Source organism: Limanda limanda, chromosome 4 (genome assembly GCF_963576545.1).
Source record: "Limanda limanda chromosome 4, fLimLim1.1, whole genome shotgun sequence".
NCBI classification, from domain to species: domain Eukaryota; kingdom Metazoa; phylum Chordata; class Actinopteri; order Pleuronectiformes; family Pleuronectidae; genus Limanda; species Limanda limanda.
In genome coordinates this window covers 26,925,611-26,941,077 of record NC_083639.1, presented here as the reverse complement: position 1 = coordinate 26,941,077, position 15,467 = coordinate 26,925,611, and the positions used below count along the sequence as shown (strand labels likewise).

General features: G+C 42.5%; 1 protein-coding gene across 1 annotated transcript; it reads right to left on the bottom strand.

Annotated features, from left to right (window-relative positions):
• Nucleotides 1-99: 99 nt before the first annotated feature.
• On the bottom strand, nt 100-14,690 carry ccdc66 (coiled-coil domain containing 66). The gene is made up of 21 exons (XM_061069102.1): nt 14,568-14,690; nt 13,545-13,603; nt 13,307-13,329; nt 12,558-12,806; nt 12,157-12,394; nt 11,890-12,025; nt 11,643-11,737; nt 11,347-11,405; nt 9,068-9,160; nt 8,792-8,926; nt 7,790-8,031; nt 6,418-6,502; nt 6,156-6,314; nt 5,841-5,925; nt 4,557-4,634; nt 4,181-4,436; nt 3,362-3,584; nt 3,176-3,216; nt 2,300-2,460; nt 2,034-2,137; nt 100-793 (listed from the first exon to the last, which is right to left on the bottom strand). Exons 1-21 carry the CDS (start codon nt 14,576-14,578, stop codon nt 692-694), a joined length of 2,634 nt encoding a protein of 877 aa, XP_060925085.1. The 5' UTR covers nt 14,579-14,690; the 3' UTR covers nt 100-691.
• Nucleotides 14,691-15,467: the final 777 nt, after the last annotated feature.

Sequence of the window (15,467 nt, the reverse complement as noted above, 5' to 3'; positions counted from 1 at the left end):
GATTTTCATCCTGTCTACACAAAAAACAAGATAGAAATGTAATGGATCTCATTACTCTACATATTTTATTACATTTGCAATAAATAAAAAAATCCAAGAACAAACTACACAGCACAGAAGCTTAAACTGATCCATAAAGCTCCGTGACCGGCAGGAAGCTGAACGAACACTTTCATTGAACCTTTAAATCAGTTGGTTCTGCAGAGACTCAGATTCCAGAGGAGGAGTAAAGTCTCAACTCTGCAGAGGCTCAGGAAGAAAAGGTAAAACATCAAAAACCTGTCTGGTGTCATTCTCCTGGAAAAGTGCATTGAAACAAATGTTTATGTAAAATGTTGCTCGAACAATCACAACTTGAGAAAGTTCAATCACTCCAACCAATATAACTTAACTTTGAAAACTCCTAAAAATCAGCTGCGGTCGGATGATTTTCAAGTGAACTTTGAAGTAAACTTTTCCTTGTTGATCCTCAAGTTTCAACTTTGATTCAGTGTTGATCCCGTGAACCTCAGCAAACACTGAAGATTTTCTGTTAAATGTCGACAGTGTCCACCACTCGTCACCCAAAGCATTCTGGGAGCTTTCTTCCTTCTCTCTGTGGTCTGGTTCCCGTTGGACGGCCATGTGACCAGTCACCCTCGATCACCAGTGAAGCAGGCAGCTCTGAGGAGGAGTCATCAGGGGTCAGAGGTCACTTGTGATGCATTGCCGAGTGTGACCTGAGCTCGTTGCTGTGGTGCTTCAGTAGAGGGTTCAGGTCCGACTCCAGTTCTCTCTGCTTCTGTAATAAACCCTGTTAACACACACACACACACACACACTTTTAATACTAGGGATGACACAGTAGATTCTTGGTTGAAAATCGGACGCCCTGACTAGGGTTGCAAAGGGCCGGAAAGTTTCCGGTAAATTTACGGAAACTTTCCATGGGAAGTTTAGCTCGGGAATTTTGGGAATTTTGAAAAAATAAATAAATACGCAAATTAAACGCTGAGCAATAAAAACATCATTCAAAACTCTATTTTAAAGATGTATGGAACGTTGAGTTTCAACCCTCCACTGTGCATTCTTCCATCACATGCACAGATAACTCCCAGCATCCTTCACTCTACAGCAGGGCTATTGAGGCCTGCTGTAGTGTGCAGGACTAGTCAGGTAAGTTTCAATGATATTACTGGGAAAATATATTATCATGCTGATTGCGGATTGTTCATCTGTTCATCTAGCCTATTTCCATTCATTTATCCATCAATTGTAAAATATGTTTACAGACGATTCCAATTGTTTGGCTAACTATTTATATCTCTGGCATTGCATTAGTGTTTTTTTACAAACTTTTTTCTCATCTTATTCTACAGAACAATGCCACGTGCACTATCTCATGTGTGGAGACATTTCACCCCATCCAATGTAGAAGGAAAGGCTGTGTACATTTGCAAATACTGTGCAAAGACCTATGTTAGGAATGACACAACGATGCAGAAGCATATAGTCAAGTGCCCAAAGTTTCCTCAGGGCTCAAATCAGCCTATGACACAACAAAATGTTTATATTTATGTTTGTTTATGACAAGGTAAATACAGTTAGTATAAATTACCCACAACATTTCCAGTTTATTCCCGTTAATTCTTGTTAATTCCCGTATATTCCCGTTAATTCCCATGGAAAGTTTCCAACTTTGAATATTCCCGGAATTTTGCAACCCTAGCCCTGACAATCAGTGTTTTGTTATTTGCTGACAGTTCTGTGGACCTGTCTCCTTCTCAGACTCCTTCACAATATGGCCTGTTAGATTTTTCTCGATAATAATCAAATTTCCAAACCAAGCAATGAAAGAGAAAGTAAAAACAAGTTGGATAAAAGACGGACACAAGGATGTTAATTGACTATCTCCATTAAAAACTCTGACCCTCCTGAGGAGGAACAAACATTCTTGCTCCTTCGTACAGATTATTTAACTTATTGTTGATAAATGTTCCAACAACTGCAAGTACACACACAAGTACAAGTGTGTGTGTGTGTGTGTTATTTACCTGCCGTAGCTGAGCCAGGCTTTTCAGGATCTCCTGCTGTCGAGTTGTGTGGGCGTGGTCTTGATGAGGAGGCGCAGGAGGAGACACTGAGCTCCGAGGAGAAACTTGAGACCAGGAGAAAATAAAGTTAGGTTAATTTACTGCAACAATCAGTCATGAGGCGTTTCCTCTGTGTTCTGTCTGAGGATAGAGGCTGTTGTTAACTGTCACATTTCAAATGATGGTTGAGAAGGTTCAGAAGAAACTCTGGGAGAGGAGGGGCTAACCTGTGTGTGGGGGGGGGATCTCAGGAGGCTCCAGTGGCTCCAGAGTGATCTCATCCGTTCGGTTATAAGGGATAAAGTCCAGAACTGGAGGAGGAAGGTGGTTGGAGGACTGCTGACTCTGCACTCTGTGTCTGACAGCAGGCACGGGAGGAGAGCGCCCCCTGGAGGAGATGAAAACATGGAGGATTCAGCTCACTTAACCTTTTCAACATACTAAAAGTCCTAAGAAATCCTAGTTGAGGAAATATGTTTAATTCTCATCAATGTGTGCATATAAGGCCCGGCAACAATACACCCCAAAAAGACTATTTTTTTCCTTTACTCTAATCAAAATAAAACTTTACACAATGAAAGTAACCATGAAACGTAACATTTTTTGTATTACAAGTTTCTTTGAAAATGAATTTATGTATGTATTTGTAATACATATGAATGGTGTTTGCCTATGCAAATGAGGACATATTCAATAAGTGTGGAGCTCATGTGCTTGTCAAATTCATTTTCAAAGAAACTTGTATTACAAAAAATGTTACGTTTCATGGTTACTTTCATTGTGTAAAGTTTTATTTTGATTAGAGTAAAGGAAAAAAATAGTCTTTTTGGGGTGTATTGTTGCCGGGCCTTATTGACACACATTGATGAGAATTAAACATAATTCCTCAACTAGGATTTCTTAGGACTTTTAGTATGTTGTTGTGGACACCTCATAGAAATGATCTATGCTGAAAAAAATTATTTTACAATTAGTCGGTCGGAAAACTCTACTTTGCCTGGACTATAACTGAAGTTGACTTTTCACTCATCTGCTGGACAGTTTCAGAATGTTTTCAGGTACGTTTTGTGGGTTCAGTGGTTTGGCTTGAAGAGTAATTTTACCTTTCATTGCTGGCGGCTGCAGAGACGATCGGTCCTCCCACCTGAAACAGTCAAAGTTATTTGCACAAATCCGTCGGCTGCAGGGACAGAAATAATCTCCACCTCCGGAAGAAGTTTGATGAAGAGAAAACACACAAGTGTAAAAATGTAAAGCAGAATCCAACACCCACAGTGGGCGTCTCCTACCTTGCTGTGAGGTGCAGCTCTGGTCTGTGTGTTGGAGCTGGGACGAGGATCCTGGTGAGGAGGAGGAGCAGGAGGAGGAGGAGGAGCAGGCTCGGTCCGGGACAGACATGTCCTCCCCTGCAGGGCCACGAGCTCGGCCTGTCTCTTCAGTCGACTCTCCTGTCTGTCCCTCTGCAGAGCGGCAGGGTATCGCTCCGAGGCCGGGACGAACCTGCGGCTCGGCCTGTGGAGCCACATGGAGGCGGTGGGAGAGAGGTGAGATTTCTAATGACTCTTTTCATGTGTCTCTCTGAGGTTTCTACATATTTTTACCCTGTTAACAGGTTTTTTTTTGTAGTTTTTCCTGACTCTTGCTGAGGGTTTAGGACAGAGGATGTCACACCATGTCAAAGAACCTATGAGACGAATTGTGATTTGTGAATATGGGCTTTACAAATACAATTTGATTGATTGATTGATTGATTTTCCCCTGGTCCAAGAAGCACCCAGTAACAACTGGCTCTTTTCTGCAAAGGGACCTGGTATAATCCACTGTCACTCCCAGGTCAAATGACCATGAGAGACTTGTGATGGATTCGGACTAAGACAAGTTCAGTTATTCAAGTCTGTTGTAAAATTCCCACAAGATAAACAACACTTCATCAAAGATCTTAATAACTAGTTTGACGTCCAGGGGCTAAAAGGATTTAATTTGCTTTATTGACACAGATGAGCAGAAAACTTGAGAAATTACCAAAGCAATTTACCAGAAGAGTCTCAGGGGACTTTTCTGTTTATCGATAATTTGCTTCAGCTCTAGTGCGACATGTGTGTTTCTACCTCTGCGTGTTCCAGTCTGGCCTCCTCTTGTCCGTCCTGCTCCTCTCCGTCCGGGCAAACGTTTCGTATGGGTCTCCTCCTCCACCTCCTCCTCTTCCTCCTCCTCCTGGCAGACAGATGTTCTCCTTGCCTGTTCTCACTCCCGGGTTCTTGCTGTTTGGAGGAGGAGCAGCAGACACAAAGGGAGCTGGCTGGTAATGTGCAGAGACGTCCGGAGTCTGAACTTCTGCTCCGAGCGAGAGAGCAGGAACTGCCTCTGCAAAGAAAACGAGAAAACAAACACGACTTCAACATTTAGTTCATTTTCCATCCGTCTACTACACGTGTTCCCTGTACACTTCAGCAGCAGCTTTGGTACAGTATTCGTAATAGTTACCTGTCTGTACAGCAGTGTCTTTGAATGGGGGGACTGAACTCTTAACATCCTCCTTCAAATGCTCAGCCCGTGTGGTGACTGCTGGACAAACACACAGAAATACAAGTTTTTCCTATCTTCAGAATACTCCTGTGACATACCGTGTGAACACTGAAGTCTGAGGCTGCTACACAACCAGACCGGACAAGAGGAACAATCAGAAACAGGATGACTGACAGGTCTGAATCAGAATCTGGTTGAATTAGTCCTCCATGCGAGGAATATGTTCTGGTGTTTGCTCCAAATAAAAATAAGGCAAAAACAAATCCACAACCGTGATAGTTGGAAAAGAAAACCAAACAATTTAGCTGTGGATCTGGACCAAGGGGGCGGATCCAGATTTCTTTTTTTAAATCACTTCCACAGTTTTCCCAGGGAACCTTTCATAAGAAGTTGATGAAAAGACTTAGCCTTGTCGATAAGCGACAAGGCAGACAAACTACCCTTCTGTATCCCCAATCTGCTCAATATGCAAGGTCAGCTGAGGGAACCTTAGGACATCTCTTTTGGTTTTGTCCCAAATTGAACCAGTCTTGGTCTGATATTTTCAAATGCTTTTCTGAGGTATATGAGCGTAATATTTCTCCAGATCCATTCACTGCAATTTTAGGTGGCTCTCAGCACCTTTCTATGCTCACCAATGAACACCGTAGGACTATACAATACGGCATGGTCATAGCAAAAAGGAACATACTAACTTTATGGAAGAGTGGTGAGGCGCCTTCCTTTAAGGCCTGGCTTTCAGAAATTACCAGTCTGCTGCATATGGAAAGGATCCGACACAATGTTTCTCTCAGCTCTGCAGCCTTTGATAAGATGTGGCAACCTTTCTTTTTATATTTGTCAAGAATGACCCAACAGTGATAGTCATGCTCCACTCACACTCCTCTCTATCAACGTAACTTCATGTTTTTGATTTCTATATAATGACAGGTATGTTCTGTAGATAATTGTATGTACTGTTTCTGAGCAGGTCCCCTTTTTTTTCTCTCTCTCTCTGTCTCTCTCTCTCTCTCTCTCTTTGTACTCTCTGTTATTTTTGTTTTTTTTGCTGTCTGTACAATATGTGTTTGTCCATGAACACTTGTTCAATGTGTCTTTTTTCTGTCACAAAATATTTGTTGCCTGTTTTATATATTGAAAATGTATAAATAAAATATTGAAAAAAAAAAAAAGAAGTTGATGAAAAAGGCCCATTCCAGATATGTGTACTATTGTAGTAACATCACAGTCGGCTTTACTCACCACTGGGCTGTAGCGTCTCCTGCGATCTCTCCTCGCTGTGACCTTTCCTCGGTGGTTCCGCCTGGAGACTCGACTTCTCCTGCACCTGCACCTGCACACACACACACACACACACACACACACACACACACACACACACACACACACACACACACACACACACACACACACACACACACACACACACACACACACACACACACACACACACACACACACACACACACACACACACACACAATTCGGCTTCAGTTTCTTTCACCCTCCTCATGAAACAGCTCCATGTCAGGGTAAATAAACACGTGGCTCCCTGACCTTCTGCCTCTCCCTCAGTCGGTCCAGCTCATACTGTCTCTGCATCTTCTCCCTCTCCTGCAGCAGCCTCCTGGCCTCCTTCTCCTCCTCCTCTCTCCTCCTGGCCTCCTCTCGCTCCCTCTGCTGCCGCTGCTCCTGCATCTGGGCTTCGATCGCTCTCTGGGGGACGATTCAGGAGAAGTTATAAAAAGTCTGTGTTGCTGAGTGTCTCTCACGTCTCTGCTCTTCCTCCCTATCCTCCTCCTCCTCTTCTTCTTCTTACCTGCTGCTCCAGCTGTTTGAACCTCTTCCTCTCTCTTTCCTCTATCTCGGCGGGGTCCAGCAGGGCAGTCATGGTCCTCACATGGCTGGATGACACAAAGAACACGGAATACTTACTCATATACACAAAGAGGTTTGAAACTACAAGTCAAAAATTAGGGATAAGCGAGTACAGCATTATCTGTATCTGTATCTTTTAACCATATGAATTATCCGTATCCGTATCCGTACTCGCAGTGGGCGGGGCCTAACCCGGAAGTGGGCTGGTTCAACATAACTTTATTTTTTAACTATGACATTTTTTTATGATTTTTTTATTTTTTTTAAATTTATTTCCACACCAGGTGTGTGTGTGTGTGTGTGTGTGTGTGTGTGTGTGTGTGTGCGTGAGATGCGAGGGACGTTCACTGTCTCCCGGAGAAATGAACACTCTGTGTTTTTAGTATAGAAAGACGTGAATTATATTCGTTCACAAGTCATACAGACTGGTTTTGTTATTTTCACTTTACATTAACACTTAAAGTTTAGTGCAGTGTAATTGTTTGCCGTGATAATTAAATGCCAGTGTGATAAGAAATGACAATTTCAAACCATACAAACTGTCATGTTGTACTGTATTTAATAGAGGTTTACTTTACTGTAAAGTAAGTGTAAATGTAAAGTGAAAATAACAAAACCAGTCATTATGACTTGTGAACGAATATAATTCACGTCTTTCTATACTTAAAACACAGAGTGTTCATTTCTCCGGGAGACAGTGAACGTCCCTCGCATCTCCAGCGCTCCTCTACTGAGCCAATGCAGGTCTCGTGAAAAATGATCCAAAGACTCGTACCCGAAGACCCAGTCGGGAAATGAACGAATCATTTCTGCTTCCTTGACTGAGCCTATGGAACAGTCCCGATGCGCAGTGAACCTGAGTGACTGAGAGACAGAGAGCTGTTCTGTGAGTGAGTGAGCAGAGCCATGTGTGACGGGAGGAGCGCTGTGACGCTGTGTGAGGATTTTCATTCAGTCCGAGCACAGATAATGACTCCGATTACTCGTATTATAATCGTACTCGGCAAAAGTGCTTTATCCGTACCGGATACTCGTTTCAGCCGAGTATCCGGCTCATCTCTATCAAAAATGTACATGAATGTCAGAATCTTAGGGTTTTAGCACATTGTCCCAGTGTGATTTGGTGTCACAGATTGCTTTGGTTTCTCAATCCTCAAGTGCACCAATAAATGTTCCACGAGTTTGAGGTCCAGTGACTGAGGGAGAAGGTCTGTGGAAATCAGGGTCTGAGGTCTTCGCCCTGCTGCGGTTTCACTTTCACTCATAAACACATCTCTTGCTGCCATTAGTCTCAAACTTGAAATCCCTCCTACCTGGCTCTGCTCTGGTATCCGCTGGTTGTGTCCACGCTGGCCCCCCCGACACTCTCTGCTCCACAGCTGCTGGTGGCCTCCCAGACCAGGGACAGGCTGGAGGACGGCTCCCAGTCCCCTCGCTCAGACCGGCTGGACGGGGCTGGAGGTGGAGCTGATGGAGCCGATGGAGCTGCAGTGCGGACAGGAGGCCTCTGCTGCAGAGAGTCAAAGTGGACGGCCCAGAGCTCATGGTCCACTGTCTAAAGAGACAAGGACACACACAGGCAGCCAGAGTTAGAACAAGCAGAATCCCATGTCTCTGGTTTCTACTGTCTCTGCTGGATCTGTCTCTGCTGGATCTGTCTCTGCTGGATCTGTCTCTGCTGGATCTGTCTCTACTGGATCTGTCTCTACTGGATCTGTCTCTACTGGATCTGTCTCTGCTGGATCTGTCTCTGCTGGATCTGTCTCTGCTGGATCTGTCTCTGCTGGATCTGTCTCTACTGGATCTGTCTCTGCTGGATCTGTCTCTGCTGGATCTGTCTCTACTGGATCTGTCTCTGCTGGATCTGTCACTGCTGGATCTGTCTCTGGTTTCTACTGTCTCTGCTGGATCTGTCTCTGCTGGATCTGTCTCTGCTGGATCTGTCTCTGCTGGATCTGTCTCTGCTGGATCTGTCTCTGCTGGATCTGTCTCTACTGGATCTGTCTCTGCTGGATCTGTCTCTGCTGGATCTGTCTCTGCTGGATCTGTCTCTACTGGATGTGTCTCTACTGGATGTGTCTCTGCTGGATCTGTCTCTACTGGATCTGTCTCTACTGGATCTGTCTCTACTGGATCTGTCTCCGCTGGATCTGTCTCCGCTGGATCTGTCTCTACTGGATCTGTCTCTGCTGGATCTGTCTCTGCTGGATCTGTCTCTACTGGATCTGTCTCTGCTGGATCTGTCTCTGCTGGATCTGTCTCTGCTGGATCTGTCTCTACTGGATCTGTCTCTGCTGGATCTGTCTCTACTGCACCTGGTTCTGGATCAGCTTCTCCCGTCTCTTGCGTTCAGTCGCGTCCTCTCTCTGTCGGTTCAGCTCCTCCAGCCACTGTCTCTTCTCCTCCTCCCTCCTCCCACCACTCAGCACTTGGGCCATGGGGGTGACCTCCTAAGGTGACAACACAGGTCAAACAACAGTTTCAGGATTTTTTTTCCAATGTCATGTTGAGAAGCGATAATCTTTGAAGAGATAATCTGACATTTAACATTTAACATCACAAATGTCTGCTCGGTGAGAACACATATTTACCCCGAGCTTGAGGCTGGATCTGATGGCTGCAGGCTGCTCTCTGTGGCCGAGAGAGCTCTGAACTGATAACACTCTCTCTGCGTCCTCCTCAGCCTGGAAAACACACACACACACACACACACACACACACACACACAAACACACACACACGTTGAAATACTTCATGAAAACAAAATGTGCTGCCTACACTGTGTCTAGTTATTTCATGATGAAGTACATCCTTTACTGACTCACAATATAAATAAATACTTAACGTCCCGCATTCAAAACCTTGCTTCACAATTCAATTCAAGCTAATTTCATGTGAAAACAACACATTAAAATACATCATGAACATTTTGCCTGAACACAGTGAGACGAGTGGAGGAGATGGAGATAAAGCCATTAAGCTGAACGAACACTTTCATTAAAGGTTTAAATCAGTTGGTTCTGCAGAGACTCAGATTCCAGAGGAGGAGTAAAGTCTCAACTCTGCAGAGGCTCAGGAAGAAAAGGTAAAACATCAAAAACCTGTCTGGTGTCATTCTCCTGGAAAAGTGCATTAAAACAAATGTTTTTGTAAAATGTTGCTCAACCAATCATAACTTGAGAAAGTCCAATCACTCCAACCTATATAGCTTAACTTTGAAAACTCCTAAATATCAGCTGCAGTCTGTTGATTTTCAAGTGAACTTTGAAGTAAACTTATCATGGTAGAAAACGTGTTCGTAGATGAGGTTTTGTCCTTATTTTCTATACAATTTTGAACTGTAATGCTATGAAAAGAACGCCTCGACCATGACTACATACACTGTGTCTAGTTATTTCATGATGAAGTACATCCTTTACTGACTCACAATATAAATCAATACTTAACGTCCTGCATTCAAAACCTTGCTTCACTTAAAGTTTTAAAGTATTAGCAACACTAGGAAAACTAAAAGAACTTGTTAAAGCCTGAGTGTTGGTTCCTCACAACTGTACTTAATTGCAGTGTTCAACTAAATGCACTAAAAAACTTTCAAATACTGACTGCTGAGCACAACCTCCTGAAATGTTGCCCTGCTGCCTGTCCCTCGTAAACAGTGCTTGTGAAAAAGTGTTTGTCTATTAATTGACAGCATGAAAATGTACTGACTGATAAATAAGTAAAAAATGTGCACAGCATTAATTGATACTATCCAGTTCTGCCCTGCTCTTAAAAGGGAGATTATTGAACACAATTAGGGTTGCAAAGGGGTGGAAAGTTTCCGGTAAATTTCCACGGGAATATTAAGCACGGGAATTTTGGGAATTTTGAAAAAAAACAAAACTATGCAAATTAAACGCTGAGCAATAAAAACATCATTCAAAACCCTATTTTAAAGATGCATGGAATGAAGCACAGACTGCACGTTGAGTTTCAACCCTCCACTGTGCATTCTTCCACATGCACAGATAACTCCCAGCATCCTTCACTCTACAGCAGGGCTATTGAGGCCTGCTGTAGAGTGCAGGACTAGTCAGGTAAGTTTCCATGATATTACTGGGAAAATATATTAGCATGCTGATTGAGGATTGTTCATCTGTTCATCTAGCCTATTTCCATTCATTTACCCATCAATTGTAAAATATTTTTACAGACTTGTTTGGCTAACTATTTATATCTCTGGCATTGCATTAGTGTTTTTTTACAAACTTTTTTCTCATCATATTCTACAGAACAATGCCACGTGCACTATCTCATGTGTGGAGACATTTCACCCCATCCAATGTAGAAGGAAAGGCTGTGTACATTTGCAAATACTGTGCAAAGACCTATGTTAAGAATGACACAAAGATGCAGAAGCATATAGTCAAGTGCCCAAAGTTTCCTCAGGACTCAAATCAGCCTATGACACATCGAAATGTTTATATTTATGTCTGTATATGACAAGGTAAATACAGTTAGTATAAATTACCCACAACATTTCCAGTTTATTCCCATTAATTCCCGTTAATTCCCGTATATTCCCGTTAATTCCCATGGAAAGTTTCCAACTTCGAAAATTCCCGGAATTTTGCAACCCTAAACACAATTCAAGCTAATGTCATTTGAAAACAACACATTAAAATGCAGCATGAACATTTTGCCTGAACACAGTGAGACGAGTGGAGCAGATGGAGATAAAGCCATTAAGTGATCACATTTCAGAACGAGGAACCGGCTTCCAGAGCTTCTCTGTTCTCGGGCGTAAACAGAGCTGCAAACATCTGGTTTCCACAGAAAATGAAACTCAACAGATCAGAAGGTGAGGAGGTGAATATGATGCGAGTCCTACCTGGATTCTCGCAGGAGCCCAACGCTGCTGCTGCTGCGCTTTCAATACCAGCTGCTCGTCTGACAAACACATATAGAAAATTAGTTATTATTTATTTATTGTGACTTTTTAGTTTATTTGGTTTATGTCCCATCCAGTAACATGGAGGAAGCAGGGTTCATGAGTTGCACTTCAGCCAGCCACGGTGGTTTGGCTTCACTTTTGTGGAACTGTCATCTTGTTCATTGACATATATACAGTCTATGAATAAAGCCGATATACATTTATATGACTAAGCTTGTGTTTTGTGTGTTTACCAAGTTCTCTCCTCCACTGAGCCTTCTTGGTGCCGATGACAGATCTGTTGTCTGACTGTCGCCCCCCCGTCCAGCTGAGCAAACTCGCAGACGTCCTGAAAAACAGAAAGAAACACGTTCAACCACCATTTTACAAATACTGACTTCTAAAAACAAATCGGCAAACAACGGCTCTTCCCTGGTGTACTTTAAAAAAACTCCTTAAAACACAAAGGCCTTTGAACACTGGTTTCGGTTTCCTCCTCACCTGTTGTCTTTATCCTGAGAGCTTCCAGTTGTATCAGTTACACCTCCACCACCTTCTCCCTTCTTCACTACTTCCCCTCCTCCTCTGTCTTCCTCCATCATCTCTCCTTCATTCACCGAGGTGCCAGATTGTGAGCCTGTTTTCAAAGCAGAGAAAAATAAAGTCTGGTGTCTGATATGAACAGGTATAGGTAATAAATGAATTAGTGCCTCATCAGAAGCAAGACTAATCAATAGACTTTAGTATTTTTGTGGGCTCCCCATCTACCCTGGGTTCTGTGGTCCTCTGGTGGCTGTTGGCTCTTGATGGTGTTGAGGAGCTGCTGGAGCTGCTCCCTGGTCAGAACCACCATGTTGTCTCTCGGTCCTGCACCCCCACTGGCCGGAGCCTCCTTTAGTCCCGCCTTTCCTCCAGCTCGCGCCTCACTTTTCTGAGGCTTCCCTGGTTTCCCATTGGCTCTCGGGGATGCAACGGTGGAGGACTGTTTGTGTCTGTCTGACTTCACCTTCAACACACACACAAACACACACAGTCAGAGCAGATACTTGTACAATCAGTCCTAATGTCAGACTTTGACTTAAATCCTCCTGTGTTTTAAGGTGATATCAGGCTGAATTGTAACTGTCATTTCTTTAAAATAAAGAAATGCAAGGCAGCACGAGACTGACCTTGGCAGCAGCTTTGATGCCGCCCTGGTTCAGATGTTCGTGTGTCTTGGATGATGTCAGAGCGGTGCTCCTCTCTCTGGTTGTGGAGGTGTGGGAGTTCAAGGAGGAGGTGGCTGCTCCTGCTGCTCTGCTCCTGGTCTCTCTGTATCTGCCTGGCTGCTGCCGGGCTGGACGCTCCTCTCCCTGCACCTCCTCCAAACAGGAGGGCTGTCTGGAGCTCAGGACCTTCGTCACTCTGGGCCTGAGCAGCTGCTCGCGGGACATTAAATGAATTAAAAAAAGAAAACTAATTACAGAAGAGTCTCTTTTTATTCAGTTACCATAAACCTGTGCTGTATGATCCACTACACAGACAAAAGTATGTGGACATTTGTAATGTTAGGTCTTTGGTTCCATCAAAGCCTGTTATTATTACTACCTCCTCCAAGGAGGTTATGTTTTCACCCCTGTCCGTTTGTCTGTGAGCAAGGTTACGCAACAACCACTGGACAGATTACCATGAAACCTGATGAAAGAATGTTTTACGGGTCGGGGAAGAGCAGATTCTGTTCTAGTACGGAACCAGGCATTTTACATTTTACATTTCTCAGGGAACAACAACTGGATCTTGATCAAACTCAGACATGTGTAGAGATTTGATATTAATGAGTGTCTGCAATTTGGTGTCGATCCCCAAAAAAAACATAAAGACATTTTAATTTAAAGCTAATGCAGAAATGTAATGACCAGGTTATAAAGACAGGTCCTACCTTATTTGGATTCTTTTCAACACCTGTAGTGGAAGAAGGGTTAGGGTAAGAAGGGTTAGGGTTAGGTCTGAAGGTCTCAATATTCAAACAAATAAATAAACATTCATGCCAACATTTAAAAATAAAGTCAAGAGTCAAAGAATTGTTTTTGAAAGTTTAAAATATATCATCAGATTTAATGACAACTTCAAATTTGTGAGTAAACGTTCCCTGGAAATAAAGTAGAGGAAAGTCTCACCGTTACTTAGTAAGATCAACCTGGGTTTCCCGTTCTCCAGCTCAAACAGGAGGCCGTCTCTGTTCCAAAAAACAGAAAACGAGAAATGTCAAAGCAAATCAACTGAAACACAATCACAGGAGCAGACAAGCAAAAATGAAACTGAACATATCATATTCTGGTTGTTATCGCTTAAAAAACAACTGAATGGATTTCCACAAATCTTGGTAGAAGGATTGGACATGAGGCAAGAACAAACATTTTATATTTGGACATGGATCTGCAGGCTGTAAGATCTGTTTGACCTTCTCTGTCAAAGAATAAAGGTGCACTTAAAAGACCATTATTCTCAATTTTACCTTATTTCAGAAGTTTCAATACACATTGTGAGCTGGGGTCTTTTGCTGGTCACTTTAAACATAGTTACACACTTTGCGTCACAGATACAAAACAAAAGGTACTGTATAATGTTGCCAGGTCATGACATTACAATGGGTAAACATATAGTATTCAATAATATAACCTATTTGTATTTATCATTGGTTTGTGGCAGTCATCGGACAATAAAATTATATCAATAGTTAACCCATTTGTTGATTAATTGATTGAACAGCCTCAGATGTTTAACAGTATTTGTCATTCTCTGAGTTTAACACCACATAAAAACCACATTTTTGGCTATATCTCCACATCCTACTGTAAATAGTTGGTGACATGTCTTGTCAATGAAGGGATCTTTTATTTACTGTATTTACAGTTTATTAATTTATTTGCAGGAACTACAGATTAATTTACGATTTACATTTTATGATCATTTCTCTGCATATTCACCACGAAACGACTCCTCCTCTGTAGCTTCAACACGTTGTTTTTATCATAAGCTCCATTTATGTATGAACATTTTGTAAACAGCGTTAGTAGTTTGTTAAAAGCTTTGTTTGCAAACTGCAACACAATCCATGTGTGTTGCACTGCGACACATTCGGCCAGTGTGTTAGCTTAGCTTTGCTGCTACAGGTTTAGTTCTAACAGAAGAAGACTCACCCGAGGTTCATGGCGACAGGTGATATCCTCCGAAGCGTCGGCGGGTTTCCGGACAACCGACTAACAGCAGGAACATCCGGTTAACCGACGAGTTAGAGTTGAATTAACGCGGGTTCGAGCGGCTCGTCGATGCCCGCGTCGCCACAGAGACGCTACTTCCGGGTTCTTACATTGTGTACGTCGGTTGCTGACAACGACCAAGAACGGCGTCACCGATTGGTCAGTTCAATTCCGCTGCAAAGTCAACAGCCAATCAGAGGAGTGCTTTTTGGACGCTCACATTTGGCGATGTTGCGTTTACTTGGACTGGGAATTTATCGAGAGAAAGAACCGATGAGTCCAAATGTGACGATATAACAACCTATAATGATTACTTACGTCATTTAAGGATTAATTACGTTACTACGTGCTAATTAATCTTATAATAATTTTTAAATTATTACTGTAGCGAACATTTTGGTGAAATTGAAACTCCTCAAATCCCATTTCCATGTAAAGAGCTTTCTTGGCCTAGCTGGCTTGACATACTCACGCTCTCCTCTTTTAAATTGAATTTGTATAAATGTGCTTTCTCATAGTTCTGCTTTTACCCATTTAAATCGTTTTATTATGTCTTATTTAAGCTTTTAAAATATTAAATGATTGTTTAAATGCTCTATTCCTGTGTGATCTTCTATTTGCTTTTGAATTGTTGCTTTTTAACTGTTTCCTAATTTTTTCATTTTTAACTCGTACAGTGCATTGTAACCGTGTTTTGAAAGGGTTCTTTATTAATAAAGTTTATTATGATTTATCATTAACAGAGTGATTGAGCTTTTGAAGAGGTCTTGACATTGACATACAAGCAACTATCCATATCAGAAAATACCATAAATTTGCTATGGGGGGAGATTGTGACAC